This window comes from Dermochelys coriacea, chromosome 8 (assembly GCF_009764565.3).
Source record: "Dermochelys coriacea isolate rDerCor1 chromosome 8, rDerCor1.pri.v4, whole genome shotgun sequence".
Taxonomy (NCBI): Eukaryota; Metazoa; Chordata; order Testudines; family Dermochelyidae; genus Dermochelys; species Dermochelys coriacea.
Genome location: NC_050075.1, coordinates 74,905,036 through 74,932,504, shown reverse-complemented (window position 1 = coordinate 74,932,504; position 27,469 = coordinate 74,905,036). Strand labels below are relative to the sequence as shown.

Genomic DNA, 27,469 nt, shown 5'->3' with positions numbered 1-27,469 from the left:
TAAACTTTTTAGTTCCTGTAAATATGGGTAAAGTCTTTAATGGGTTTCATTACAAGAGTAAAATCTGTATTTTGAATTCAGGTTACCATCAGCTGTGCCACACACCAAATATTGATTCCAGCGTGATTGATTCAGATGATAAATGGCTCTGTCGACAGTGTGTTTTTGCAACAACAACAAAGGTGTGTTATGGAAACAAATTGTTGACTATCAGGCTGACATAACTTGTTCATCTACTCCTCCATAGTATTTGTATGATGGTTAATGTAAACTTTTTAAGTGTGAGGTTGAAAGTGACAAATAAAAACTAGTGCTTTTTGAGAGACTTCCCACAGTTCCTGGCTTTGATCTGGATGGGAAATTTTTGTGAGTCAATTGGAAGCTATGAAATTTGATATTTTTCAAAGGCTATTTTTAATAAAATAGTTGGTATAGCAAAATTGCAAGTAAAATTCTTAAAAGATTTTTGTAACACTATATGCCTTTGTGTTGAAAGATTTTGAAACTTGTATAATTTACTTTTATAAAAAACATGGATCTGTTTTGTTCCAGAGGGGTGGTGCGCTGAAGAAAGGACCAAATGCCAAAGCGCTACAAGTCATGAAGCAAACATTACCGTACAATGTAGCAGACCTTGAATGGGATGCAGGCCATAAAACCAATGCCCAGCAATGTTACTGCTACTGTGGAGGCCCTGGAGAGTAAGTAAATATAAATTCCCATCAAAAGCTTTTTCTCCTTCATGCAGCTCTACAAACTTTGGCCTTATTCTGTAAGCACTTAGGCTTGTGTTTAACTTTACTTAAAAGTTTTCAGGATCAGGGCCTAACTGTCTTTCTTTAGTACTCAGTGTGTACGATGGTGGGGCTGAGGCACAGTTAATAAACATGTTTATTTCAAAGCTCAACTCTTTATTTCAGTGCATCTTGTGGTAAACATTCCTTGGGGCAAGGACTATCTTTTTGTTCTTTTATACAGCACCTGGCACAATGGGGTCCTGGTCCATGACTAGAGTTCCTAGATACAACAATACAAATTGATTCATTATGTTGATACATGTGAAGACATGATGCAACTAGCTATCTGTTCAGGTTTTATCATGCCACCAATGAGAGTTGTAGCTGTGAACGCCTTCTACAAAAATCACTGCTTTCATGGCATTACTTCTGGTCTATATTTGAGGTCAAAGATATAGAGTAGTTGGTGGCATTGCAGTTATAGGCGGTGGTAATAGTGGAACTGTGATACTGAGGAAGAAAATGGTGGAGTTGAATTTTGATATTGGCACAGCTGACTTTTTAAGGCAAATGTACATATTTTTAAGTTCTCTGGAGGAGTAGTGAATGACAGATGTGCCTAAAATGAGATTCTACTGAAGAAATGACTTGATTTGTAGCTTTCAAAAATTAGGTTTCAAGCTGCAAATGCTGACTTTTCTCAGAGGATGTCTAGAGGCTATTACACTGAGGTAACAGTCTCTTAATATAGCCACTTGATTCTTGTTTCAGCAAACCCTTATTCCTGGGAGGAGTACTTTTGAAGTTAGTGTAGGGCCATGTCTACGCTACCAGCAAAATTGGCACTGCTGCAATTGATGCACTGGTGTCAATTTAGCGGGTCTGGTGAGGACACAAAGTCAATGGGAGAGCATCTGCTGTTGAGATTGCTATAAGTAGACCTAAGTTACGTTGAAGAATGTAACTTGGATCGACTTACAGCATTAGGGTAGACCAGCCCTAAGACTACTTGTGAATAACAGGAGTCCCCCTCTGAATAAGGGTTTGCAGAAGTGTGACTTTACATGAGGGCCAAATTAAAGCAATCTGGGGTAATAGTACACCATAACATGGGGCCTCTTACGACTCTGCCTCCTTACCATGCCCAACCCCTCACTTGGAGTGGTTGTGGCAAAAGGACTACTCCCTTGCGCAGGAGGTGATCCTCTCTCGCCACCCTGAGGGGAGAGGGTGAAGCAGGGTGCCTTCCTGTACCTGCCCCAGCAGTTGTGGTATCTCCTTGGATGAATGGATTGGGCTTGTTACGAATGGGGCAATTCACACTTCTCAGGCCATGTCTGCACTACAAACTGATTAATGCAAGGTGCAGCAGTATGAAGCCGGTACTGTTAGTATAGTGCTCCTGCATACTTGGCTGCTTCCATTGCTGGTGCATGTACTCACCGGGAGTGCCTGTGGTGACATAAAGTGCAGTGTACCATGGATAGGTATCCCAGTGTGCCACATACCACCTTTCAATGCAGTGCATTGTAGGGAATTTCACAATGCATTGTGGGGCATGCAGGGGTGACTGGGAGTAAGGTAAAGTTCCCATCATTCAACTTTCTCCATCCCCTTAATGCCATCCTTATCGCATGATTTTTTGCTCCTTTTTAAAAATTCCACAAACTCTCTCAGCACTTGTTGCTATCTCCCATTTCTGACTAAACCATGGAGCCTGGACAGCTCTGCGCTGTCATGAACATTCCGAACAGAGAATGAATGATCCTTTTGGTATTTGCAGAGCTGCAGGAGATACTGCAACAGTGGGGAATCATGATGATTTGTTCAAGACTTATTTTTAAGAGACGTAACAAACAGTTGGAGCTTGGTGATGGTCATGGAGCAGCTGCAGACAGGGCCATTCTAGGCCTGAGAAACAAGCACAGATTGATAGGGATCACACCGTAGCGCAGGTATGGGACAAGCTATGGCTGCAGCACTACACGATGTGTAAGGCCACGTTCCTGGATCTGTTAGCTGAGTTTGCCCCAGTCTTCCAGAGCATAGACATAAGAATGAGAGTTGTACTGGTAGTTGAGAAGTGAGTGGTGATAGCACCATGGAAGCTTACAGGATTGTATTGCTACTGGTCAGTGGGAAATCATTCTGAAGTTGGAAAATCCACAGTGGGGGCTATTGTCATGCAAATATGTAGGGCCATTTATCTCCTGTTACACAGAACTGTGACACTCCCAATGTGCAGGATATTGTGGATTTATTTGTAGCTATGGGTTCCCAAACTGCAGTGGGGTGGTAGATGGCAGGCATATCCCTATTTTGGCCCCACACAGAGTATGGCAACAGAAGGGACTCCTTTTCTGTGGTTATGAAAGCATTGGTAGATCACCAGGGATGCTTTACTGTCATTTGTGTGGATTGGTCGGGGAAGGTTGCATCTTTAAGAACACAGGGCTGTTCATGAAGCTGCAAGCAGGATGCTTTCTCCTGACTGGCAGATTGCCATTAGTGATGTTGAAATACCAATAATGATCTTGGGGGACTCTGCCTACCTCTTGCTCCCCTGTCTTACAAAGCCAAACACTGGCCACCTCACCAGCATCCCAGAAAGATTCAGCTACTGACTCAGCAGCACAGAATGACAATTTTGAATGTACATTCATCGGGTTGAAAGGGCACTGGCAGTGTTTACTCACCAGACTAGATCTCGGTGAGAAAAGTATCCCAGTGGTTATAGCTGCCTGTTGTATCCTTCGTACTATCTGAGAGTCGAAGGAGGAAAAGTAGCTACTGGAGTGGAGGCAGAGGTGGAGTGGCGCTGTGCTGACTTTAAACACAAGGGTCATTAGAAGAGCTCAACGTGGGGCTATGTGGTTCAAGGAGACCTTGAAAGGAGCAATTTAATGGTCAGTCACAGTAAAGTGGTGGTGGTCTTCGAGTGGAATCCCTGTGGTTGCTCCACTTTAGGTGATTGTGTGCCCCTGTGCCTCTAGTCAGAGAATTTTGACTGCAGTACGTGGTTCGGCCACATATGCGCTCTCCCCGTCTCGCGCCTGCAGCAGCTGTTAACTAGCGCTGTGCAGCTGCTGCCCCTATCTCACCCCCCAGTTCCTTCTCAATCTCTCTAGGTCCAAGAGAGCTCCAACAGTGCCTCACTAGCTTTACCTCGGACCTTAGTGTTAGCAGTACATAAGAGCTAGATTAGTGTTAGTATATAATAGTTAGGTTAGTTTACAAAGACCCTTTTTTTTTTTTTTAAATTTCTTCCCCGTTTTAAAAACCAAAAAACCCTTTATCATTTCGTCCCACTTGGGATATTTTCTTCAAAATGCTGGGATCTCCAGGCTTTAAATGTTGCCTCTCCTGCCGTGAGGCAGTTCCACTTTCAGGTGTCAGAGTAGCAGCCGTGTTAGTCTGTATTCGCAAAAAGAAAAGGAGTACCGGTGGCACCTTAGAGACTAACAAATTTATTAGAGCACAAGCTTTCGTGAGCTACAGCTCACTTCATCGGATGCATTTGGTGGAAAAAACAGAGGAGAGATTTATATACACAGAGAACATGAAACAATGGGTTTATCATACACACTGTAAGGAAAGTGATCACTTAAGATAAGCCATCAACAGCAGCAGGGGGGAAAGGAGGAAAACCTTTCATGGTGACAAGCAAGGTAGGCTAATTCCAGCAGTTAACAAGAATATCAGAGGAACGGTAGGGTGGGGGGGAGAAATACCATGGGGAAATAATGACAGGTTTCAGAGTAGCAGCTGTGTTAGTCTGTATTCGCAAAAAGAAAAGGAGTACTTGTGGCACCTTAGAGACTAACAAATTTATTAGAGCATAAGCTTTCGTGAGCTACAGCTCACTTCATCGGACGATGAAGTGAGCTGTAGCTCACGAAAGCTTATGCTCTAATAAATTTGTTAGTCTCTAAGGTGCCACAAGTACTCCTTTTCTTTTCATGGGGAAACAGTTTTACTTTGTGTAATGACTCATCCATTCCCAGTCTCTATTCAAGCCTAAGTTAATTGTATCCAGTTTGCAAATTAATTCCAATTCAGCAGTCTCTCGGAGTCTGTTTTTGAAGCTTTTTTTGTTGAAGGACAGCCACTCTTAGGTCTGTGATCGAGTGACCAGAGAGATTGAAGTGTTCTCCAACTGGTTTTTGAACGTTATAATTCTTGACGTCTGATTGGTGTCCATTCATTCTTTTACGTAGAGACTGTCCAGTTTGGCCAATGTACATGGCAGAGGGGCATTGCTGGCACATGATGGCATATATCACATTGGTAGATGCGCAGGTGAACGAGCCTCTGATAGTGTGGCTGATGTGATTAGGCCCTATGATGGTATCCCCTGAATAGATATGTGGACAGAGTTGGCAACGGGCTTTGTTGCAAGGATAGGTTCCTGGGTTAGTGGTTCTGTTGTGTGGTGTGTGGTTGCTGGTGAGTATTTGCTTCAGATTGGGGGGCTGTCTGTAAGCAAGGACTGGCCTGTCTCCCAAGATCTGTGAGAGGGATGGGTCGTCCTTCAGGATAGGTTGTAGATCCTTGATGCGTTGGAGAGGTTTTAGTTGGGGGCTGAAGGTGATGGCTAGTGGCGATCTGTTATTTTCTTTGTTGGGCCTGTCTTGTAGTAGGTGACTTCTGGGTACTCTTCTGGCTCTGTCAATCTGTTTCTTCACTTCAGCAGGTGGGTATTGTAGTTGTAGGAATGCATGATAGAGATCTTGTAGGTGTTTGTCTCTGTCTGAGGGGTTGGAGCAAATGCGGTTATATCGTAGAGCTTGGCTGTAGACAATGGATCGTGTGGTGTGATCTGGTTGAAAGCTAGAGGCATGTAGGTAGGAATAGCGGTCAGTAGGTTTCCGATATAGGGTGGTGTTTATGTGACCATCGCTTATTAGCACCGTAGTGTCCAGGAAGTGGATCTGAATTAATTTGCAAACTGGATACAATTAATTTAGGCTTGAATAGAGACTGGGAATGGATGAGTCATTACACAAAGTAAAACTATTTCCCCATGGTATTTCTCTCTCCCTCCCACCCCACCCCCCACTGTTCCTCTGATATTCTTGTTAACTGCTGGAATTCGCCTACCTTGCTTGTCACCATGAAAGGTTTTCCTCCTTTCCCCCCCTGCTGTTGGTGATGGCTTATCTTAAGTGATCACTCTCCTTACAGTGTGTATGATAAACCCATTGTTTCATGTTCTCTGTGTGTATATAAATCTCCCCTCTGTTTTTTCCACCAAATGCATCCGATGAAGTGAGCTGTAGCTCACGAAAGCTTATGCTCTAATAAATTTGTTAGTCTCTAAGGTGCCACAAGTACTCCTTTCTCTTTCTCTTCCACTTTCAGGTGGACACTCAGTGTGTCCGGTGTCTGGGGAAACATGTACCCCCAAAGTGCTCCCATTGCCACAACTTGGAGGCTTGCACAAGAAAGGCAAGGGACCTTAAACTAAAACTTATGGAGAAGTCCCTCCTTCCAGCCTCGGACCAGGGCCACAAGCTTCTCCCAGCTGCCAATCAACAAATGCAGCTTCTGACAGGGCTCCCTCCTCCTCAACCCTGCAAGGGAGGGACATACAAAGAGGAGCTACCACCTCTTCTACAAAGTCCACATCTAAGAAGCGTTCCATGACTCAGGCTCCAGCATTGATACCGATTGCGCTATGGCAAAATACCTATGAGTGTGCAGGGATTATGGTACCATCAGAGCCACAGACTCTAAATGGGCAGACTCCAAAAAAAGAGAAAAGACTGCCCATTCCAGCAGGACTAAACACTCGGTGCGCAGTGCCTCTGCAGTTTCTAAGGCATTGACGCCACCTGCTGGCTCCTTGCCTCATTGCAAAGATGAATCAGCAGTGAAGCTTGCTCTGTCCTTTTCAGTGCAGTTGATGTCTGCACCTATTCCTCAGGCGCTACAATACCTCCTGGTACTGCAGCAACTCTTGGCACCCCTGTAAATGCAGACGGCTCTGCCAGTACCAAACTTACAACCGTTTCTTGCACCTACGGATCTGTCGGTGGCCCTGGCACCTGAATCACCTCTCCTTAGTACCGATACCGCCTTGCTGTTTTCACTACCACCCTCCCTTCTCCAGTGAGGAAGATAAGCAAGTGTTTTCATCCCAACACTCCTCACTTTTGCAAGGCAGTATCAGATCTGAGCCACAAGTGCAACCTAGGCATCACCACAGATCAGATTTCCAGGGGTGGTACGAACACCCGTGGGGACCTCCACCAGTGCTTTTCCCACCACAGTGGCCCTTTGGGACCCTTGGGCAGCCTACAGCCAATACTACTCTGAACCCCCGAGGGGTTCCAGGGAAGCTCAGTCTTCTCACTAGCGTCAGCAGCATCATTCGACATTTCCCATGTGCAATCTTTCAAGAAAACAGGAGGTTGTGCACCAGGAGGCTATTCTTGTCACCAACCCTCCTCCCTTGCCTAATGAGACTATCATGCCTCCACCACCTACTGCTGGAGATGAATTCAAACAGTTTCAAGATCTATTTAAAAGATCTCTAGCACAAGCGCTTCGATATACTCCTCACAACGACCTCCTCCAAGATCTCCTTGCCAATTTAATGCTGCAATCATGGAGCCCGCCACAGCCATCTGGCAGACCACTGCCACAATCCCACCTACATGTAAGGAGGAGGATAAAAAATATTGCATCCCTTTGAGAGAGCTGGACTTTTTATTCTCTCACCCCCCAGCCAAACTCTCTGGTGGTAAATGCAGTTAACGAACGTGGCAGCAACATTATTCCAGGACCACCCTGTATGACAGAGTGGAAGAGACTGGATCTACTTGACCGCAAGTCCTATTCATCAGCGACATTACAATTTAGAATTGCTAATTATAAAGCCCTAATGGCAAAATACAACCACATGAATTATTCCAAACTCTCTCTAAATTTATTGACTGCATACCTGAAGAGAAAAAAGAACAATTTACATCACTCATCTCAGAAGTACACCTGTTGGCCTGCATGGTCCTTTAGGTATCGTTGGATTCCACTGACACGGCAGCTAGGTCCATCGCTACTGCCATTGTAATGTGCCAAGCCTCCTGGCTTCACCTGTCGTGGTTTCCAAGGGAGTTGCAATCCACAGTAGAGGACCTCCCCTTCAAGGTCCAAAACTGTTCGCAGGTATGACCGAATCGCTCCACTCGCTAAAGGATTCGAGAGTCATTCTCAGATCTCTTGGCATATACACCGGCAACAAAACATAAGCAGGGCAGGTATTGTACCTCGCAACGTCCTAAATAGGCTCCCTATACATAGACCCAGAGACAATACGATCCTCAGTGGCGCAGATAAAGGCCACCCAAGCGTAAAACTCTTCTCAACCCACCGCACCACAGCAATCTATCCCAAACATCAAATTCGAAGGTTTTGTCAAGGGCTTAGCAGACCTCCCCCAATTACCAGTGCTGACACCACTCTCCATCAACTGTCCATTTACAGGTCAGGTAATACCATTCTACTCAATATGTCAAACCATTACTTCCAACAAATGGATGTTGGAAGTCCTCAAAACAAGATACTCTATCCAGTTCTTCTCCTTCTCCCCCCCCCCCCCCCCCCCCGCCTCTCCTCTCCCTCCTTCCCCATCCCTCCTCAGGGACCCCTCTCACGAGCTCCTCCTAAGACAGGAAGTAGAGAACCTTCTGCAACTCAGTGCGATAGTACTAGTGCCACTACAACACAGAGGGATTCTATTACTGTTTATTTTTTAACCCAGAGAAAGTCTGGGGGATTGAGACCTAATCTCGATCTCAGGATCCTAAACAAATTTGTCAAAACACGACGATTCTGGATGGTTACTTTAGCAAAAATCATTCCAGCTTTGGAACAAGGAGATTAGTTTACAGCCCCGACCTGCAAGATACTTACTTATTTTCATGTCGCTATTCATCCAGCACACAGAGGATTTCTCCAATTTGTCCTTGGGCAGGATCACTATCAATACAGGGTACTGCCCTTTGGCCTTTCCATGCCTCCCCAAGTGTTTTGCAAAACTCTGGCAGTGGTAGAAGCCGCAGCCCACCTATGCAAGCAAGGGGTCATAATGTACCCATATTTAGACTGTTGCCTCCTCAAGGCTCCCACTTGGAAAGAAGCCATCGAAGCCACACAAGACAATGCCACTCTTCACAAACCTTGGCCTGCAAATAAACCTTCAAAAGTCAACATTAACACTAGTTCAAGCACTGGAATTAATTGGGGGCCCATCTAAACTTGCTATAAGTGAAAGCCTCGTTACCATTTCACGGATTTGTCACCCTGGTGAACCTGATGAGCAATACCACGGTGAGCAGTCCACAAACATCCGCCAGGACCTGACTCTGACTACTGGGACACATGATGGTGACCACTTAAGTTGTCCGACAAGCCAGATTGCGCATGTGCTGCCTGAAAGTGTGGCTCAGGACGGTGTACCTCCCACACACAGTCTGAAAAAACTTTTAAACATGCCAAAAAAATCAGACTCCCTTCCGTGGTGGACCCACTTGCACAATTTTCTACAGACTCCCCCCTGCCCCCAATCGATAATCACAACAAACGCCTCCATATTAGGGTGGGGTGCCCACTTAGACAATCTCACCATCCAGGGCAGATGGTCTTCTTTGGAATCAACACTGCACATAAATATTTTGGAATTGTGAGCCGTTCACAATACTTGCATACATTTTCTGCCTCTGATCAAAAATCAGGCGATGCAGATCATGACAGACAATGTGACCTGCATGCTCCACATAAACAAGGAGAAGCCAGGTCACACTCCCTATATACAGAGGCCATAAGGCTGTGGACAGGGCGTATTCAACACAGCATCTCCATATCGGCCACCTACCTACCAGGATCTCAGAACATCACTGCTTACATGTTAAGCCAAAAGTTCTCCCCGATCACGAGCGTGAATCACAGAGATGTTTGTTTCCCAACATATTCCAACAATGGGGCTTCCCCATAATAAGTCTATTTGCAACAAGTCAACAGCAAATGTCCAGCGTTCTGTTCCAGAGCAGGCCTTGGGACCAAGATCCAGGGGTGACGCCTTCATCTGATGGGACACGCCTCTCCTGTATGCCTTTCCCCTGACCCTGTTGCTGATCAGGGTTATCCACAAGATCAGAACTGACCAAGCCAAAGTCATCCTGATAGTCCCAGTCTGGCCCAGACAAACCTGGTATCCATACTGACAACAGCTGGTCCTCATGCCCATCTTGTGTCCTCCCACCTCTTCCAAACCTCTTGTCACAGGATGCAGGCCAGACCTTGCAGCCGAACCTGGAGACGCTCCACCTGAAAGCTTGGCTCATCAATGGTTCCAAAGCTAGGAGATGATCTGTTCTGAGGAAGTTAGACATCTTGTTGAACAGCAGACGACCAACTACACGCTTGACATACCTCAACAGGTGGAAGAGATTCCACATGTGGTGGTTAAACAGTGGAATTGATCCACTATCTCTACCCTGCCAGTAGTCCTGGATTACTTACTCCAGTTTAAGAAATCTGATCTCTGAATGAGCTCTATACGAGTTCAACTGGCAGCGATCACAACCTTCCACCACAAAGTCGATGGGGTCTCAGTCTTTGCACATCCAATTACCAGAAGATTCCTTCAGGGCGTACATAACATTTACCCAGATCCCCAACTTCTCCATGGGACCTCACTCTAATGCTTCAATCCCTCCCAAGTGACGCTTTTAAACCTATGGCTAAGTGCTCACTACTACACCTGTCCATGAAAGTTGCTTTTCTCGTTGCTGTCACATCTGCAAGACGTGTAGGAGAACTATGGGTCTTTATGGCACACCCACCATATACAATCTTTCTTAAGAATAAGGTCACTCTGAGGCCGCACCCAATGTTTCTATCTGAAGTCCCTTCTCATTACAAATTAATCAACCCATTCATCTTCCCATCTTCTTTCCTAAACCTCACAAGAACAAACGAGAGGTGGCATTCCACACCCTGGACGTCAGAAGGGCATGGCTTTTTATCTAGAACGGACCAGTGTTCTGAAAGACTCTTAAATTGTTTCTCTCCACGACGGAACGGTCCAAAGGAAAACCCATATCTAAGCAGAGACTTTCCAAATGGATTTCAGGCTGCATCCAGCTTTGCTACGTCTAGCATGAACTGCAACTTCCATCATGGATCAGAACACACTCCACAAGATCTATAGCCACATCAGTAGCCTTTTTGAATGACGTGCCTATCACCGACATAGGTAAAGCAGCCACTTGGAAATCCTCTCACACGTTTATACAACACTACGTCATTGACCAGGACTCAGCCTCTGACACTCAGCTGGGACACAGTCTTATTGTCTATTCAGACCTAATTCCGAAGCCCCTCCTTTCCCTTGAGTGGCACTGCTCTACCGTCACCTAAAGTGGATCACCTACAGGGACTCCACTCGAAGAAGAGAGGGTTACTCACCTTGTGCAGTAACTGAGATTCTTTGAGGTGGGAGTCCCTGTGGGTTCTCCCCTACCCACCCTCTTCCCCTCTACTTCAGAGTTTTAATTTAGTCCTCTGCTAGTTAATTGTCGATGCAGGCATGAGAGTGGGAGAGCACATGTGCGGCCAAGCCAGGTACTGCTGTCAGAATTCTCTGCCTGTGTGCCCCTGCGCCTCTAATCACCTGAAGTGGAGCTCCAACAGGGACTCGCATCTCGAAGAACCTCAGTTACTGCACAAGTTGAGTAATCCTCTCTTCATGACAGTGCTCTCTCTGACCCTGAAGTACGGGGAGTTGTTCGAAATTGTGTAGTGCTTGGTGTACATTTATGAATATTGGTCTCTTAATGAACCTGTGAATTATGCAGTGCTTACTGTAGGTTTATAATTGTTTTTAACTGTACCTACGTATTCTATGGTCCTGCTCTGTTACAAGTAATGTGCACTTTAAGTAGCACTGTTATATTATGAAGTAAAAAAAAAATGAATATTTCCAAAATATAAACTTATTGCATACCAAAAACGGTTTGTAAAATTAGTGGACAATTATAAACCAATACAGTGTAAACTAATAAAATAAACTAATGGAATAAATTGAAATAAATAAATAAAAAATTGAAATGTGGGTGGTAAGGGAGCTGCTGAAATTGAGTTCTTCATTGACTGCAAAGGGAGGTAGGTGAGTCTGTGACTGGACCTGTAGGTCAACAAGAGTCTGCATCAGTTGTATTTGCTGCCTGAGAAGCCCCATTTATGTCCCGGTGCATCTCCCTTTTCGTGGGACTCCTGGGCCTTTCTCCTGTCTGCTCTTTCCTTTTCTAGGCTCTCTGGTATGTTCAGTCTGATGCAGCACTGGCTTGCAGGATCTCACTGAACATATCATCTCAGTCTGCACCTTTCTCCTCCTGCTCGTGTTGCATGTGCGTGGAGGGGGCACCACTCCAGGCCGCAACATCAGCAACTACAGATAAAACAGGCAGATGTATCATATTACAGCCACAATGGAAAGCTGAAGATAGGTTTCAGAATTCCCTTCCCTTATTCTCTCTTAAATAAGACATGCTTATTCACGCTTCATCTTTTGCTCCCCACTGTACTGCTCTCCAGCTGCAGCCATTATGAGTATGGCCTGCAGTGGGGAAGGGTGTCGGGGGGAATGAGGGAATTGTTCAGTTGCAAACAAATTTTGGCCCCTATTCCACCGCACTGAGTAGCGGTGCTATTTTCTGCAGGCAGTGGTGTTTTTAGGTTATATTTCATTCCTGAGGGTAACACAGAGAACAGACCTGCGACTGGTGTCCTCATGCTGCTTGTGCCTCATTGCTGCTAGTGTGTTAATTGCAATGGTGCATGCTGAAGTCATCGTAGACTCGACTCTTAAACAGTCTACTTTGAAAATTATGGAATGGCTGCGGTTATAGGTGTGTTTGCTGACCTACTCAATTGTGTCTTACTCATTTTTATACTAAGTGCTACTTGGCACAGTGCTTGGAACTTTACATAAAATATCTGAATCTCTCTACTTTTACTGGCACTCATGTTAAGGTTGGGAAAGCGGTGCTGAGAAAGTGGGAAGAGGGATGTCTGGCTTATATAAAAGTGGTACCTTTGTAGAATGAACCTAATTTGTTGACATTTGGAAGAGATGTAGTTTTTTTCTTTCAAAGGTATTCAGCAGTGTTTCATTTTTGTTTATATTACACTAAAAAAGACCATTAGTAGTTTTTTTAAGAACCAAATTACTTATGAATAGTCTAGAGTAATAAAAGATGTTGGTCCTAATTAACTGCAGTTTTTCTTAAATTAACTGAGAATTCAAAGAGGATGTTATCAGAAGAAAAATGTTTTTCCCTTTAATTTTTAAATAAATGTCTGTACGTATACAGTAAAGAGTTCACATAATAAACAGAATTTGTTTTATTCTACAGCTGTTTATTTGCATTTCTTCCACCTGAATAAACAAGAGCAGACTAGTCAGTTTCCCTTGTTTGTAGACAGTTTCTAGTCATTTTCACCATGAAACTAAAATTATTGAAATATCTCTATTGATGATGCACTTTAATAAAATCTTTTAAATTTTTGGTCAACTTTGACCTAATAATCTTTCTAAATATAATATGACCACACTGTATTGAGGAAACATTTGCAGCAGTTTATTGTAACACTTGTCTTTATTTTTATTTCTGTTGGTGAAGCTGGTATTTAAAGATGCTGCAGTGCTGCAAATGTAACCAGTGGTTTCATGAGGCTTGTGTGCAGTGTCTCCAAAAGCCAATGCTTTTCGGTGACAGGTAAGAAGCTTGAACTGAACTTTTTGATTTATGGTTATTTTTATTTAAAATGTGGCATGTTTTAATCCTCTATTTATATTTAAACATTTATTATTATTATTAAAATAGTCATAACTCTGAAAGCATTTTAGAATGCAGTTTGTAAGGAAGACACAACAAAATGAAGTTTGTTTAGTTCTCTGGCTGTTTAACTGGAGGCATCTAAAGTGTTGGGTTTGTCAGCTTTGGCTTTTAACTTCTTGATTTTATATTTTGTTTTAGGTTTTATACATTCATTTGCTCAGTTTGCAGTTCTGGACCAGAGTACCTCAAACGTTTACCCTTGAGATGGTAAGTACAACTTAAAAAAAGAATATGTAACCCTCTACCCACTTTTCTCCTGGACATCTCATGTCTCTTTGTAAACCTGAAGATCATCCACTTTATATTTTGACCTTTGTGAGTAGTACCCACTGCTTCTATAAACAAAGGACAAGTCTCCTTCAAAGCTAGTTATTGTGTGTCCTTAGTCATGTTGTTAATGCATGATATCTAGGGTCCTCCTTCCTTGGACAATGCAGTATTACAAACCACTGCTGGCTTGGGTATAAGAAATTTAAGTCTAAACAGGATCTAGAGTAGTAGCCGTGTTGGTCTGTATTCACAAAAAGAAAAGGAGTACTTGTGGCACCTTAGAGACTAACAAATTTATCTGAGCATAAACTTTCGTGAGCTACAGCTCACTTCATCGGATGCTGTAGCTCACGAAAGCTTATGCTCAAATAAATTTGTTAGTCTCTAAGCTTTCGTGAGCTACAGCATCCGATGAAGTGAGCTGTAGCTCACGAAAGTTTATGCTCAGATAAATTTGTTAGCCTCTAAGGTGCCACAAGTACTCCTTTTCTTTAAACAGGATCTGTTACCCAAGTAGAGTACTGCCACTGGACAAGCCAAATACAGTGTGTACATGAATAAGCATTTTGACATATTTTACAATAGAATTTCCAAGTTGAAAATTAGAAGTGAGTTGTAGTTTTGAACCTTGTTAACTTTAGCTCCTCTATACAAACACCAGATATTTTGAATAAGTTGCAAGATGAATGAATATTTTATGGAAACTCATTTGATGTTAATTTGCCAGTATTAAATTCTTGTATTTATCTTGCATCAGTAAAATATTCGGAGATCTAAACAAACTTTGGAGCTAAAAGTACATCATGGCAGTGGTGTGAGGTCTAGGGAGAAAACAGGAGATAAGTCAGAAAAGGGGGATATAAGTGCAGATTTTATAAGAATATGTTTTGGAAATTTGAGACTGTTTCTAATCAGGCTTTGTACTCTTTTAGCCATATTGTGCTAATATTTTGTGCAAAGCTATTTCAAGGACTAATGGTTTGTAAAAAAATAAAATAAAGAAATAAACTTAATGTTTTTGATTAAATATTTCTGAATTCTAGGGTAGATATAGCACATCTATGCCTTTACAACCTAAGTGTTATTCATAAGAAGAAATACTTTGATTCAGAGCTTGAACTTATGACATACATTAATGAAAACTGGGATAGATTGCACCCTGGTGGTAGGTAGTTGGAAATATTCTCTTCTTGTTTTTGTTTCTCTTAGCAGTCAATACATTCACAAAACTACTGGGTGAGTGTCTGTGGCCTGCAGGAGGTCAGACTAAATTTATTATAATGGTCCCTTTTGGCCTTAAAATCTGTGAAACCAAAGTAACGAGACACATGATTTTAATAGACTCCTAGAACTATTCAGCATAACTTTTAAGTGTTAGACTTCTTTGAACTATAAAATTTAGTGTGATCTAGATAACTATTGCATAGTTTGTTGTTCAGATGACCACTTTCATTGTTTATACCCAAACACTGAATCTTTGTTTGTTTTTGTATCTTCCTTTTTTTTCCATTTAGAAATATATCACAAAACTATAAGCATTTTCCTGCCCACTGACCAGGCAAATTAAGTGCCCAAGAGGTTAAATAGATTAGCAAACTGTTAAAAGTAGCTGTCAGAGTAACTCTGTGTGAAAGCCAGAACACAAGCTTATTAACAGTTTTGTGACACCTAAAGTAAAAATGTCTGTGAATTGGTTTTAAAATAGTCCTTAAGAAAATGTTAGGGGAAAATGAAGAGAAACTGAAGACTGCAAACATTTTCCGTATATGACAGAAGCTGTTAATTAAAAACCACCTAAACACCTGTTCTTGTAAGAGTATATACTTAGTTTTTAAAAAAAAAAAAGGGGGAATCGTAATATTTTTTTCTGTATCTCAATAATTAAAATTTTTAGTGTTCTAAAAAACTTTGAAGCACTACATTACTGCAGATATGTCTAAGCATGACCTACATAGGATCTGTCAATTAGTATTTTGAATCATTCAAGTGCTGAAATAGAATGCTTTTGCATTTTAACCCCCTCAAAAAATATTTACTATTAATACTTTTGTCATATTTGGTGTTTTGAAAAAGTTGATTGACATATATAAGTTATGGGGTAGAAATTTTGTTTATAATTAAAAGTGAAAAATAGTTCATCTTTCTCTTTTTTTTCTACTAAATTGCAAGCTTTTTTGTAAAATTTAGCCAACACGTTTTTCACAGAAGGTCAGTATGTCAGTGCCGCCTAGTATTATCATTACTGTTTTGACTGTTTTCCAGTGATATAAGGCAACCTATTGTTGCTGCGCACCACTATGCTGCTTATTTTCAAGCTAGTTGATTTGCTGGGTAATTGCCTGAGGGTTAAAGAAATTCGGTTCCCTAAACAAGCCTACTCCCTGATAAGTCTGATTAGGGAGAACAAGTGTTAACACCTGGGGTTGTAGTTCTGCAGGTAACGACAGACATAATTAATAGCTAAACTAGAATTGACAAAATGCCTGCAAAGTAATTTTTTCTTACATGAATTATTTCAGACGTTTTTAAGTCTTTAAATACAGACATGGCTGTTCCTAGGGGATGCGGGGCCCAGGGGGACCCCCCCCCACTCCACCCCTTCCCCAAAGCCTCTGCCCCCAACCCACCCCACCCCACCTTTTTCCGGCTTCTGCCCCTTCCCCTGAGCGATGCCAAGTGGTCTGGGGCCGGTTGCTCGCTGCTGCCAGTCCCAGGTCCGCCGCTAACCCCTCAGGCCGCCCTGAACCGCATGTGCCCCTGAAGCTCAGGGCCCCACAAGCATGGGCCCAGGGTGGTTGCCCCGGTCCGTCCTATGGACGGGACAGCTCTGAATACGATACTGTATTTAATTGACTTTTAAAAGTTTATATCCTGATTATGCCCTAATTTGCTGTACTTTGTTCAATAAGTTAATATATCTGTGTAGTCCTTTTTGTCTAAGCCAAAGTAAATTTGAGACACAAAATTCAGGTTTTTTTTATATCTCAAACCCATGTTATTTGTCACTATTCCTGAATTTTTGAAAAACACATTCAAGTAACTATGTTCAAAAAGTTTTGGGTGTGGATACTTTTATTTGAATCTAATTATGACCCATCTTAAATAGCAGTAATTCAACAGAATTATTGTGATAGAGGTATCTGGATTACTTAGAATCTGATGTATAGCATCAGTTTGATTCTGAAGTTGATTCTTCATTTGTAGGAAGAGCCTTTTATATAAATAATAAAGAACAGGCAATGTGTTCTATGTGTTTTTTTTAAGAGTATTCAGAAGTATAACTTATTTTAGCAAAAGTAAAAATGTGTTAATCTATAATGAAATACAGTAGCAGAATAGTAGAGAATGTGGTGAGTACTCACTTTTCATGGCATTTCAATAAGTTTTAAAAAAATTGAATATTCCAGCAAGCACCATGACCTTTTAATACATTGCATGACAAGTGGACTTGATATCTGGTTTTAATTTCTGGTTTCTTACTATTAGGCCAGAAATGCTGCAGAAGTAAACCTTCTTTTTTATAACTATCCTCTGATATAAACAAAACTTGTTGCTAAAACCATTATGGCATAGAGAGAATGAAAACAGGATATAAAGCTGGAAAATGCACTCATGTCTGTTAAGTAGCACTTCCTCTGGAAGCTTACAAACGCTGCTGCTTAACCAGCTGGAAGTGCTTCCTTTTCAATCAGAAGGCCAAATTCTGTAATGAACTAGGAGAGTATAGATAGTATTGTACAGTCGAGGAAAAGTGGAGTGGGGGGGATCTTCAAGATTTGGGTATAAATATGTAACCTCCATGCCTCTCTTCCACTAGAGGAGAAAGGAAAAATAGTGAAAAATGCTATGCTAGTCACCTCTGTATTTTTGATATTGCTGGTAAATCTTGGGTTTTTTCAAAGCAGTGATTTATCAGAAATGTATAGAGTATAAATGCAAGGAGAGAGCTAGGAAACATTGCTGAGGAGTCCATGGTGTTTAGAAACAACTTTTTTTGATTTTTTTTTCTTCAGACCAATGCATTTTTAAATTAAGAGGCAAAGTTTTTTGACCCTTATGTAAAATAGGAGGAAGGTGGTGGACTGGAACCAGGCTCCTAAAATGAACGTTTCAGTGTCATTGTTTTTAGAGTGAAAGAATTGTTATAGAAGTTTTTTGTATTGATTCTGTAGCTCAGGTCCTGCAGAGCTGCAAAATCTGCTGTTGGCCCCAGAATTTCAGAGACTCTCTAAATCATGGGGTGCATAGTGTAGATATACCCAAAAGCTAGCTTGTGTAAAGTTAATTTTTTCCTGGATATGGGTTCTGGTAGAACTTTTATCTTGCACAGTGTTGGGTCACTTTTGTGGGCTTTTTATTATACTAATAAAAATGAAGTGTTAAATGTGGTGTCTTGCCCCTCTGCCATCAGTTTTATAGATGTGGGGAAATGGAAAGGATTTAAAAAAAATACTTTTCTTTTCCTTTTCCCCTTTTATTCCTCCCTTTTTTGTATTCTTTAGAGGAATGTGTTGTAATTTGTTGCAAGTTGTAAATATCAGTCAGCCCTCAATTGCATGGTATTTGTCTTGAGCAAGCTGGATGTAAATTCTGGGGAACTAGAATAGAATGTACGTGGAAGTTCTTTGGTAGCTTTGCTGAAATTTAAAAAAAAAAGATGTTAAATATGAAAATGAGTAGAAGTCAGTACTGTGGAGCCTGTTACTTACTTAAATAGTGAGTTACATTTATTTTATGCTGTCCCCATATCTTCAGTTCTTAGGGTTAAGTCGATTTTTTTTTTTTTTTTTTTTTTGTATTGGCAACTCGTAATGCATTCTATAAGCTTTAAGGGGGAAAGATGTAGGTTTCAGTAACTGAGAAGAAACCATTTGGGACTTGTGGCACCATAAGAGGAAGTTTAGGATCGTGGGGTAAACGCTTTGAGCCTAATTCTGATTTACACTAAACCCTATTTACACTGTTCTGATAATGAAAGGAAGCGTTAAAGTGGGGGGGTAAAACCTCTATTACTCTTCCTGAGTGGTGTTGAGCAACCTTAGATTAAATAATAATTAGGCCCCTTAGCAGGATATGTCTGCTAAAATGATCAGCAATTAAATAGTTAACAATATTGATATATAAACTGTTTTGTACTTTCAGGGTTAACCCATTCATCTCAGTGGAATATCTAACACCACAGAATTCTTGTTCCAGGATATCTGCAGGCTCATGAAGACAATACTGCATCAATTTATAGTCTATATTTCTATTGTATTTATAAGTTCTGGTTAAGGTTTTCTAAAAAATTGTAAGAGCTACAAGAAAGTTTCCTTTTAAAATGAAAGCTTAGATTTTCTGGCAAGAATGGATTCTGCAGCAAATCGCACAGCCTAGACTCATGGAATACATTGGGTACTAACTATAATAGCCCATGCGTGGGGTAAGGCAACTTTCACCATAAATTATATCTTCAAGACATACTATGATCCCAAACCTGTAGTCTTTAAACAAGCAGAGCTCTGATGTAGGTCATTGGACCTTTATTACTGAAAATTCCCGTAAGTTAAATCACTTCTTAATACTTTACAGCTGGCAGACACACCAAAATCTGAAAGATATGAGCATGTACTGGAAGCGTTAAATGATTACAAGACCATGTAAGTTTGAGGTTTTATTATACATTTTAAATGCTCTTTTCACATCTTACTTTAATGTAGATTCTTTTTTCCCCCCCATACACACCCCTCCACGGTTGTCTTAGAAATTTTACCCAGAATTATAACTATTGGTGGCTGCAGGTGGCATTCTTACTACATAGACTGAACTCTTTCTGTATCAAATATTTTGTGGTGATTGAGGTAGTTTTGGAAGCCAGATCACCAGTAAAACTCTATTTAAATTCCATCTTTTTCCCAGTCTTGGCATTACATATGGGGGTGGAGTGGGGAGACCACAATAGGATACACAAAAATAGCATTAGAAAGAGGATTCTAGTTTGCTAAATGTTCAGTTTGTGTACTTTTAAGATATATTCGGCTTTCTCCAATGTCTGAATTTTAATTCTTAATCACTTAGGTTTATGTCTGGAAAAGAGATAAAGAAAAAGAAGCATTTGTTTGGTTTGAGAATTCGTGTTCCCTATGCCACCAAATGCTGCTTTAAAAGCAGAGAGAGAACCCGAGGGAACATCTCATGAGTTCAAAATTAAAGGCAGAAAATCATCCAAACCCATACCTGATGCAAGGTAAAATAAATCAACAGCATAGTGACTTCAGAACTTTGTAATGGAACTGAAATCATACAAAAATAGCTGTCAAAAATACCAATATTGCCTTAATGTTGTATCATGCTAAAAGTTTCTTCACCCATTTTAGTACAACCTTAGGATTGATATGTAACTAATTAGTGAGGCAGAGGTAGCACATACCTATTTTGTAGATACGGCTACTTTATTCTTAACTTCTTAATGACAATAGAAGATTTTTTTTTTCCTCCAGCAGACTAACTTTACATTAGATTGAATTTTGAGTCGGAAACAATATTGATTTCAAACTTCCTTAAATATTTAAATGGTCTGTTATCAGAGAGGGTCTCTCCCCAAAGATTTTTAGTACCTATTATGCATTATTAAACATGTATGAAGGAGAATAACTTAGTTCTACACTTTGAGGACAATTGCTTTAAGAATATAGATGATCTGTACATTTATGCACTGAACTTTTGAGGTTGTTGTGAAATCAGGATGTTGAGCTTAATCTGCTTAACCTTTAGAAAGACCTCTTTGAAAACAGTTTAATTTAGCAGCATTGAGAATAGATACTAGCTAACCAGACCTTGCTGCTCTTTAGTAAACAAAAAACATTGCTTCTCCTTTGGGCCTGTTATGCAACTGTCTGAACTAAGATTTTAAACAGGCGATGAGATTTCAAGTTGTAAATCAAATTCCTATCTTGTATTGTAAAATATTGTAAAAATTCAGTATCTACTTTTTAAACAATTGATTTTAACACTGTCAGAATTCTACATAAATTGAATGTGCTGTATGAATGTTTGAACGGCCTAATATGTGCTCTTCCTAAACCATTGAGTTGTGGCATATATCCATGGAAAGGTTTTGGGTTTTGTCTATTATCTTGATGTTGCCATATTGCACTGTAGCAAAGATCTGCAACTTTTTGTCGATTTTTGGCAAATTTTAATTTACAAGGGTAAACTCATTTAGCATAACTGACTTAGAGTAGTTTTCAGAGTAGCAGCCGTGTTAGTCTGTATTCGCAAAAAGAAAAGGAGTACCCGTGGCACCTTAGAGACTAACAAATTTATTAGAGCATAAGCTTTCGTGAGCTACAGCTCACTTCATCAGATTTTTCCACCAAATGCATCCGATGAAGTAAGCTGTAGCTCACGAAAGCTTATGCTCTAATAAATTTGTTAGTCTCTAAGGTGCCACGGGTACTCCTTTTCTTTTGACTTAGAGCAAATGGCTAAACTTTTATTTTTTCCTTGGACTAGTCACTCCAGTATTTTAAAACAAAATGTCATCTTTCTTCTAGGGAAATAAGTAATGGCATTGAAAGACAGGGGAAGAAAAATCAGTAGGTCGTCCACCTGGCCCATATACAAGAAAATGATTCAAAAAATTTCAGAGCCATCTTCTTTGGTATGTTTCAAATAATTCTCTTTCTGTACTTTCGAATATCATTTCTTAGGAATGACATGATCACTAAGTTTTAAGTTGTGGTTTTCAAAAATTGATTGTTTCCATTGAAACTATCTGAATTTTTTCCCCTACTTCTCAGGATAAGGAACCAGTCCCAGTGCTAGAGAACCCGGCCTTGGATTTACCCTGCTCTGTTGGGTAAATGAAAAAAAACTAAACCATCCTAATAGCATCTCATTTTTGCTTGTCAAATGTCAGATTAATTAGTTAATATTAGATTACTTTCATTACATGGCAACTGTGTTCTTATGTCTCAGGAGATCTGATGGAACTGCTCATTCATCCAATACCTCAGATGTGGACTCCACAGGTGCTGCCAGTACAAAAGAAACTACCTCATCTAGCATTTCCAGGCATTATAGGTAAATACTGAATTATCTATTAAAACAAAATATGCAGAAACATCTCTTAATCTTTGATTTTTCTCTAGGTTAATTTTCTGAAGGAAGAAAAAGAAAATGGTGCAACAGTACTTTATCATTAATTAACAAGCAGTACTAATGTTGCATGCATCCTACAGAGTTTGCACTTGTTGAAACATTGAATTTTCTCTTTTTAAACAAAAGCTATTCTAAGGAGAAATTATCCCAATTTCTCTTTGATTACTAATTACTGTTTAAAATTGAGATACAGTCTGCACTTGAACTGATTACAACAAAAGGAATAACTGTATGGCTATTCCTTCAAATTAGACTTCTAATAAATGTTTGATACAAAACTGAGTTTGGTAGGACTAAGTTGAACCCCAAATTCATTTCACTTTAACAGCCTTTGTCTTCATCATTTCTATTACTGTTAAAGAAAATTAAGTACCCAGCTTGTATAAAATTATCAAGTACAGTATATTTTCCACTGGGATTGAATCATCTTGACATATAGACAAGTTAATCAGTTACTTAAGAAAAACCTGGTCTTCTGGATGTTCCACAAATATCTGTTGGACAGTTTTCTTTCTCATATTTAACATTCCTAAAATAAAATCTGTCAAATTAAACAGAGAAACAGAGTTTATAAGGTCTTGATTCATGTCTTGCAAGCTTTGTCCCAATTTTGTAATTTCAAATACATTTGATACGACTTGTCTTTTTTTCCAGTCTAAAGCTGGGAAGTGTCCATCTGTGGAAGGTTTTACAGTTCATTGATATTGATGATTAAAATATCAACAAATCATAACTAGTGAGTTGTACAGATATTACTAAAATAGTGAAGCAGAATAAACTACACAGGAGGCAAACTTTTTAAATGGACAATATTTCTAGGACTTAATGTTGGTATCTTTTTTTTTTTGTTGTTGTTGTTGCGTTGGTTGTTGAGTAGCTTATCAGACTCCAGAAAAAGGACTCGTACAGGAAGAACTTGGCCTGCTGCAATACCGCATTTGAGGAGAAGAGGTCGCTTTCCACGAAAAGCACTCCAGCCTCAGAATTCAGAAATTGTAAAAGATGATGACAGCAAAGAAGATTATCAATATGATGAACTCAATACAGAGATTCTTAACAATTTAGCAGATCAGGAATTACAGCTGAATCATCTAAAGAACTCAATTACTAGTTATTTTGGTGCAGCAGGTAGAATAGCTTGTGGTGAAAAATACCGTGTTTTGGCTCGTCGGGTAACCCTTGATGGAAAGGTGCAGTATCTTGTGGAGTGGGAAGGAGCAACTGCATCCTGACTGTAAGACTGAACATTATGTTCACTGCACTGTCATCTGTAGGTACAGTTTATAACCCATGGCTCTGAAGGAGACATGTCTTTACTGTGTTTCTAAAAACGAACCAATTTAGCCTTAACACGTACTTGTTAACATTACAAATATTGTGATAAAGATTTTTCTTAAAATCAGATCTGATACGTAAATTTTTTAATGTGACCATTGTTAGATTGTTTTAGGGTTGGGATATTTTGAGTTACAATTGCTTATAAAATGCATGGTGTTTAAAAAAAAAGACTTTTTTTTTCCTAGATAACATTCCATGGATACAGTTTTTTGTGATTAGGCAAAATACCTAGATAGCACAAATCTTTGGAGAAATCTTGGTCTGTTTTCTTATCCAGATGTTTGCAGAAATGTATTTCTATTTCAGTATGCTCTAGATTTCATAAAGTGCAGTGTATATAATGCCTACTGTAAAATATTGAAATTTTCTTTCAAGCAAAGTGTAAAAAAATATATTGAGCCTGTAAATTGCTCTTTGACTAGACTTCATTGTCTTTTTAATATATTCTTTCCGTGTGTGTGTGTGTATAAATACACACTATATAACGCGTGTGTGTGTATATATGTGTGATTGTGACCTATGCAATACAAATTATGGGATTCGGCAGCTTCTGAGCATATGTCCCATAATTCTTTTATCAGGAATAGTTGCAGTATTTACACAGCAGCATTTCTTCTCAGGCTTTATTGGGTGCTGTTGCTTTCTATATACTAAGGAAAAGTGTCAAACCAGTGCAGTGTCTCCTGGCAATGGGTGCAGTCATTGATGTTCATATGCTCTTGCTAATACCGTCAATTATTTTCCTTGTAAATCAGCCGTTCAAAACATAAAGCAGGATTTGAAAATGTTGAACATGAACTCTTAGAAGTAACACTTTAAAGTTTTGTGGCACATTGATTGTAAATTTTGTCTCCCAGTTATAAAAGTAAGTCAAAAAGAGCCACACACAAGATTCCTATGATTTCTGTAGTAATTGTTAGTCATGTTGGATAAATGTAGAATGAACAAAGTATTTTATTGCACAGGGTCAACAAACAGTATGTTGCCATTTGAAGTAACAGTACTGCTTTTATAACAACTTTACCTCTTTTGTTTTTATAAATGTACCAAGTTTTTTAAATTGATAACTTTATTTTTTGTAAAGAGACAGTTTATCACCAGTGTTAGATGTATTTTCTTTGTCTGCTATTTTGGGGGGTTTTAGCCAAAGAGTAAACAGAAGAATATTGTTGTTTTGGTGGTTTCACTTTACTGTCTGTCTTACACACTTGGAGTTTGCCACCGAAATAATATGTAATTTGTTAATTACATAGTGTTTTAAATGTACTCTCTGGTTTAGTACTTATTTATTCCATTACTACTTTGACTCTTTTTTTAATTACTGCCTGTCTTGAGCATCTTCAAAAGATGGTTTTTCTGTCACCTTATTGCCAAAGGAAGCAGAGAAAACTTTGTTGCCCTGTGCTTGGTTCATTGTTGGCCAGGTAATAAATGAGCTTTACAAAAGTGCTAATTAAGAACTGCCACTTCTGTTTACCTTCACTAAAATGTGGTGGTTGTTTTTTCTCTCACACACCCTCAGCTATTAATTTAAAGATGCCTTGCCTGTAGCTGTAATATTCTGAGAAAAGCAAGTTTGTTAATTTTTGAATTTTTATATCTTGGGGTAATCCAAAATGTAAAGCCTTTGTAACCTTACTCTCACATCTGTATCTGTCTTATTTCACTTTATCCAAATCCTTTATCCAAATTCTAACTGAACACCAGCAGCATTCTCAGTAATGCTTCTTTTGAAGATAAATATTGGAATATACATGGGGGAAGGGAGAGGGAAATAACAATCGTCACACTTACATTGTCCATAGACTTAACTATTGTGAATGTCTGTTTCATTTTATGGTGGTTGACATGAGACTGATGTTCAGTTTGTATTTTTGGAGTTGCGTTTCTTAGAATTAAAAAGACCAACATTAAATGTGTGTATTTTTTGATAGGAGTTTTGCTTCTGTATTCACGTGAAATACATACTAATACTTTGAATTTTTTTCCATGTCCTCCCTCAAACTATAGCCATACCTCTAATTTTTTTGAGCCTGTTGCCCTGCACATACACACAGAAGCAATAGATCCCTGAAAATGTTCCAGTAACACATGGAATGTTTTGGTCATAAGAGTTCTAATGGTGGTACTCTTTGCATCCTCCTTATGTGAATACAAATATATTTATGGTCATGGATTGTTAAAAGAAAAAGACGAAGTTTGCTGTTTAACAACAATGTGTGTATAAATCATTGTTTTGATTTACATGGGTCTAAGCGTGAACTTTCATACCCACTGATTTTGCAACTCTTTACTCAGGTGTCTGATAAATACTTTGTCCATGTTTGTTTATTCGTATTACTGTAGTGCCCAGAGATCAGAGCTCCATTATAGTAGGCTCTGTACAAACATAACAAAGGCCCTGCTCTGAGAGCTTACAATCTAAGTGTAAGGTGGCTAAAACAGACAAGGGGAGCACAAGGATACAATGGAAGTATATTGGTCACTGGAAAAACAATGGTCACAGCAAAACAGCTGCCTAACCATTGTCAAGTTTTATGTAGGCATCTCAACAGAGAGGAGTTTCAAGGAGAGATCTGAAAGAGTACAAGGGAGTTACTTTGCAGATATTTAGGGGGAGCTCTTCTCATCCATAGTGGTGGTCAAAAGGGGCTTATTTGTAAATTTTAAAAATAGGCAATCAAGTCTGGTACCATTAGTGGAATGAAGGCAGGGATTGACATCTTGCTACCACATTAAAAATGATAAGGCAGAAATAAGTCATAAGGAGCCATGAAAGTGAAGACTTGTAGCTTGTATTTGCAGTGAAGGACAAGCAAGTGGAGGAAAGCAAAAAGAAAGTTGATGTGGTTGAAGTAATAAGTTAGGCAAGACTTTTGCAGTAGCATTTTGAATGGAGATAAGTGGTGCAAGATGGGATTTGTCAAGGTTGGAAAGGAAGAGGCTGTAGTAGAGGCACAGATGAGGGCTTGGACAAGAGAACTAACTGTATGCATAGTGAGGAAAGGCTTGATCTTACAGATGTTATGTAGGATAAAGTGGCAGGCTTTGGACACAAAGTATGTGGAGATGGTAGAGTTAAGACAACACTCAATGTAGTAGTATGGCTATACTGATCTAAGCCCTGTTGTAGACAGCACTATGTTGACAGAAGGGCTTCTCCCATCAGTATAGCCACTACCTCTCTGGGAGGTGAAGTACCTATGCTGACAGGAGAAGCTATCCTACAGTGGTGTAGCTGCGTTGCAAGTGTAGACAAGCCCTGAGGTTTTGTTTTTTTGTTTTTTTTTTTGACAGGAGAAGACAGGTCGGGAGAAAAGAAGTAGGTCGGAGAGTTGTCAGCATAGAGATGATACTTGAACTTGTTCTTTCAAAAGAGATCCTCTACACCTAATCTTTGGGTGAAAGAAGAGGGCCAGGGATGGAACTCTTGGGGACCTGTTCAGAAAGTTGGAGGTTGAATGAGAATATCCACTGAACAAAACTGAAAGAGCAATTAGATGTAGAAAGAACCAGCAGGGAATAGAATCATGGAAGCAGAGGGAAGACAAGATTTTCGAGATTGAGAGGATGGTTGAAAGTATGTGACAATTTTGGGAATCTATCTGTGGTACAGTTTATTAATTCTGGTCAATATGAAATTGCTGTATAATGGAATCTCAGGGCCTTTAAAGTCAGTCCTGTGCTGTCAGGGCTATTACATATTCCCAATACCAGAGACAACGGAGAACCATTTAACCTCAGTGACTGTACTCTAAACGATGGGTATGCTAATAAGTGTTGCTTGAGGTGGAAAACCAAGATGACCAAGTTTGTCTGCATGACTTCAGTATGGAGATACCCAAACAGGAGAACGAAAGTCAACTGTTAATGCTGGGTCTTAGCCTGAAGCTCTGTGGTTTCTATGTCTATGCATAAAATACTTCAGCAGCATCGCTGCAGCCGTGCCATTGTAGTGCTTCAGTGTAGATGAAGGGTTCTCCTGTCACTGTAAATCCACCTCCCCGAGAGGCAGTAGTTAAGTCATCAGAAGAATTCTTCCATTGACCTAGCACTGTGTACTCCAGGGATTAGGTT

General features: G+C 40.0%; 1 protein-coding gene across 1 annotated transcript in view; it reads left to right on the top strand.

Moving 5' to 3' along the window:
* Positions 1-25,307, top strand: part of MTF2 (metal response element binding transcription factor 2) — a 52,612-nt gene extending 27,305 nt beyond the window's left edge. Inside the window, 14 exon segments of the mRNA XM_038413278.2 lie at positions 82-182; positions 553-701; positions 13,424-13,519; positions 13,781-13,849; positions 14,956-15,077; positions 19,482-19,551; positions 19,970-20,029; positions 20,031-20,138; positions 21,448-21,479; positions 21,482-21,514; positions 21,517-21,554; positions 21,694-21,752; positions 21,872-21,976; positions 22,932-25,307. Coding sequence (XP_038269206.1) covers positions 82-182; positions 553-701; positions 13,424-13,519; positions 13,781-13,849; positions 14,956-15,077; positions 19,482-19,551; positions 19,970-20,029; positions 20,031-20,138; positions 21,448-21,479; positions 21,482-21,514; positions 21,517-21,554; positions 21,694-21,752; positions 21,872-21,976; positions 22,932-23,286 — 1,397 coding nt within the window. The 3' untranslated portion in view covers positions 23,287-25,307.
* Positions 25,308-27,469: the final 2,162 nt, after the last annotated feature.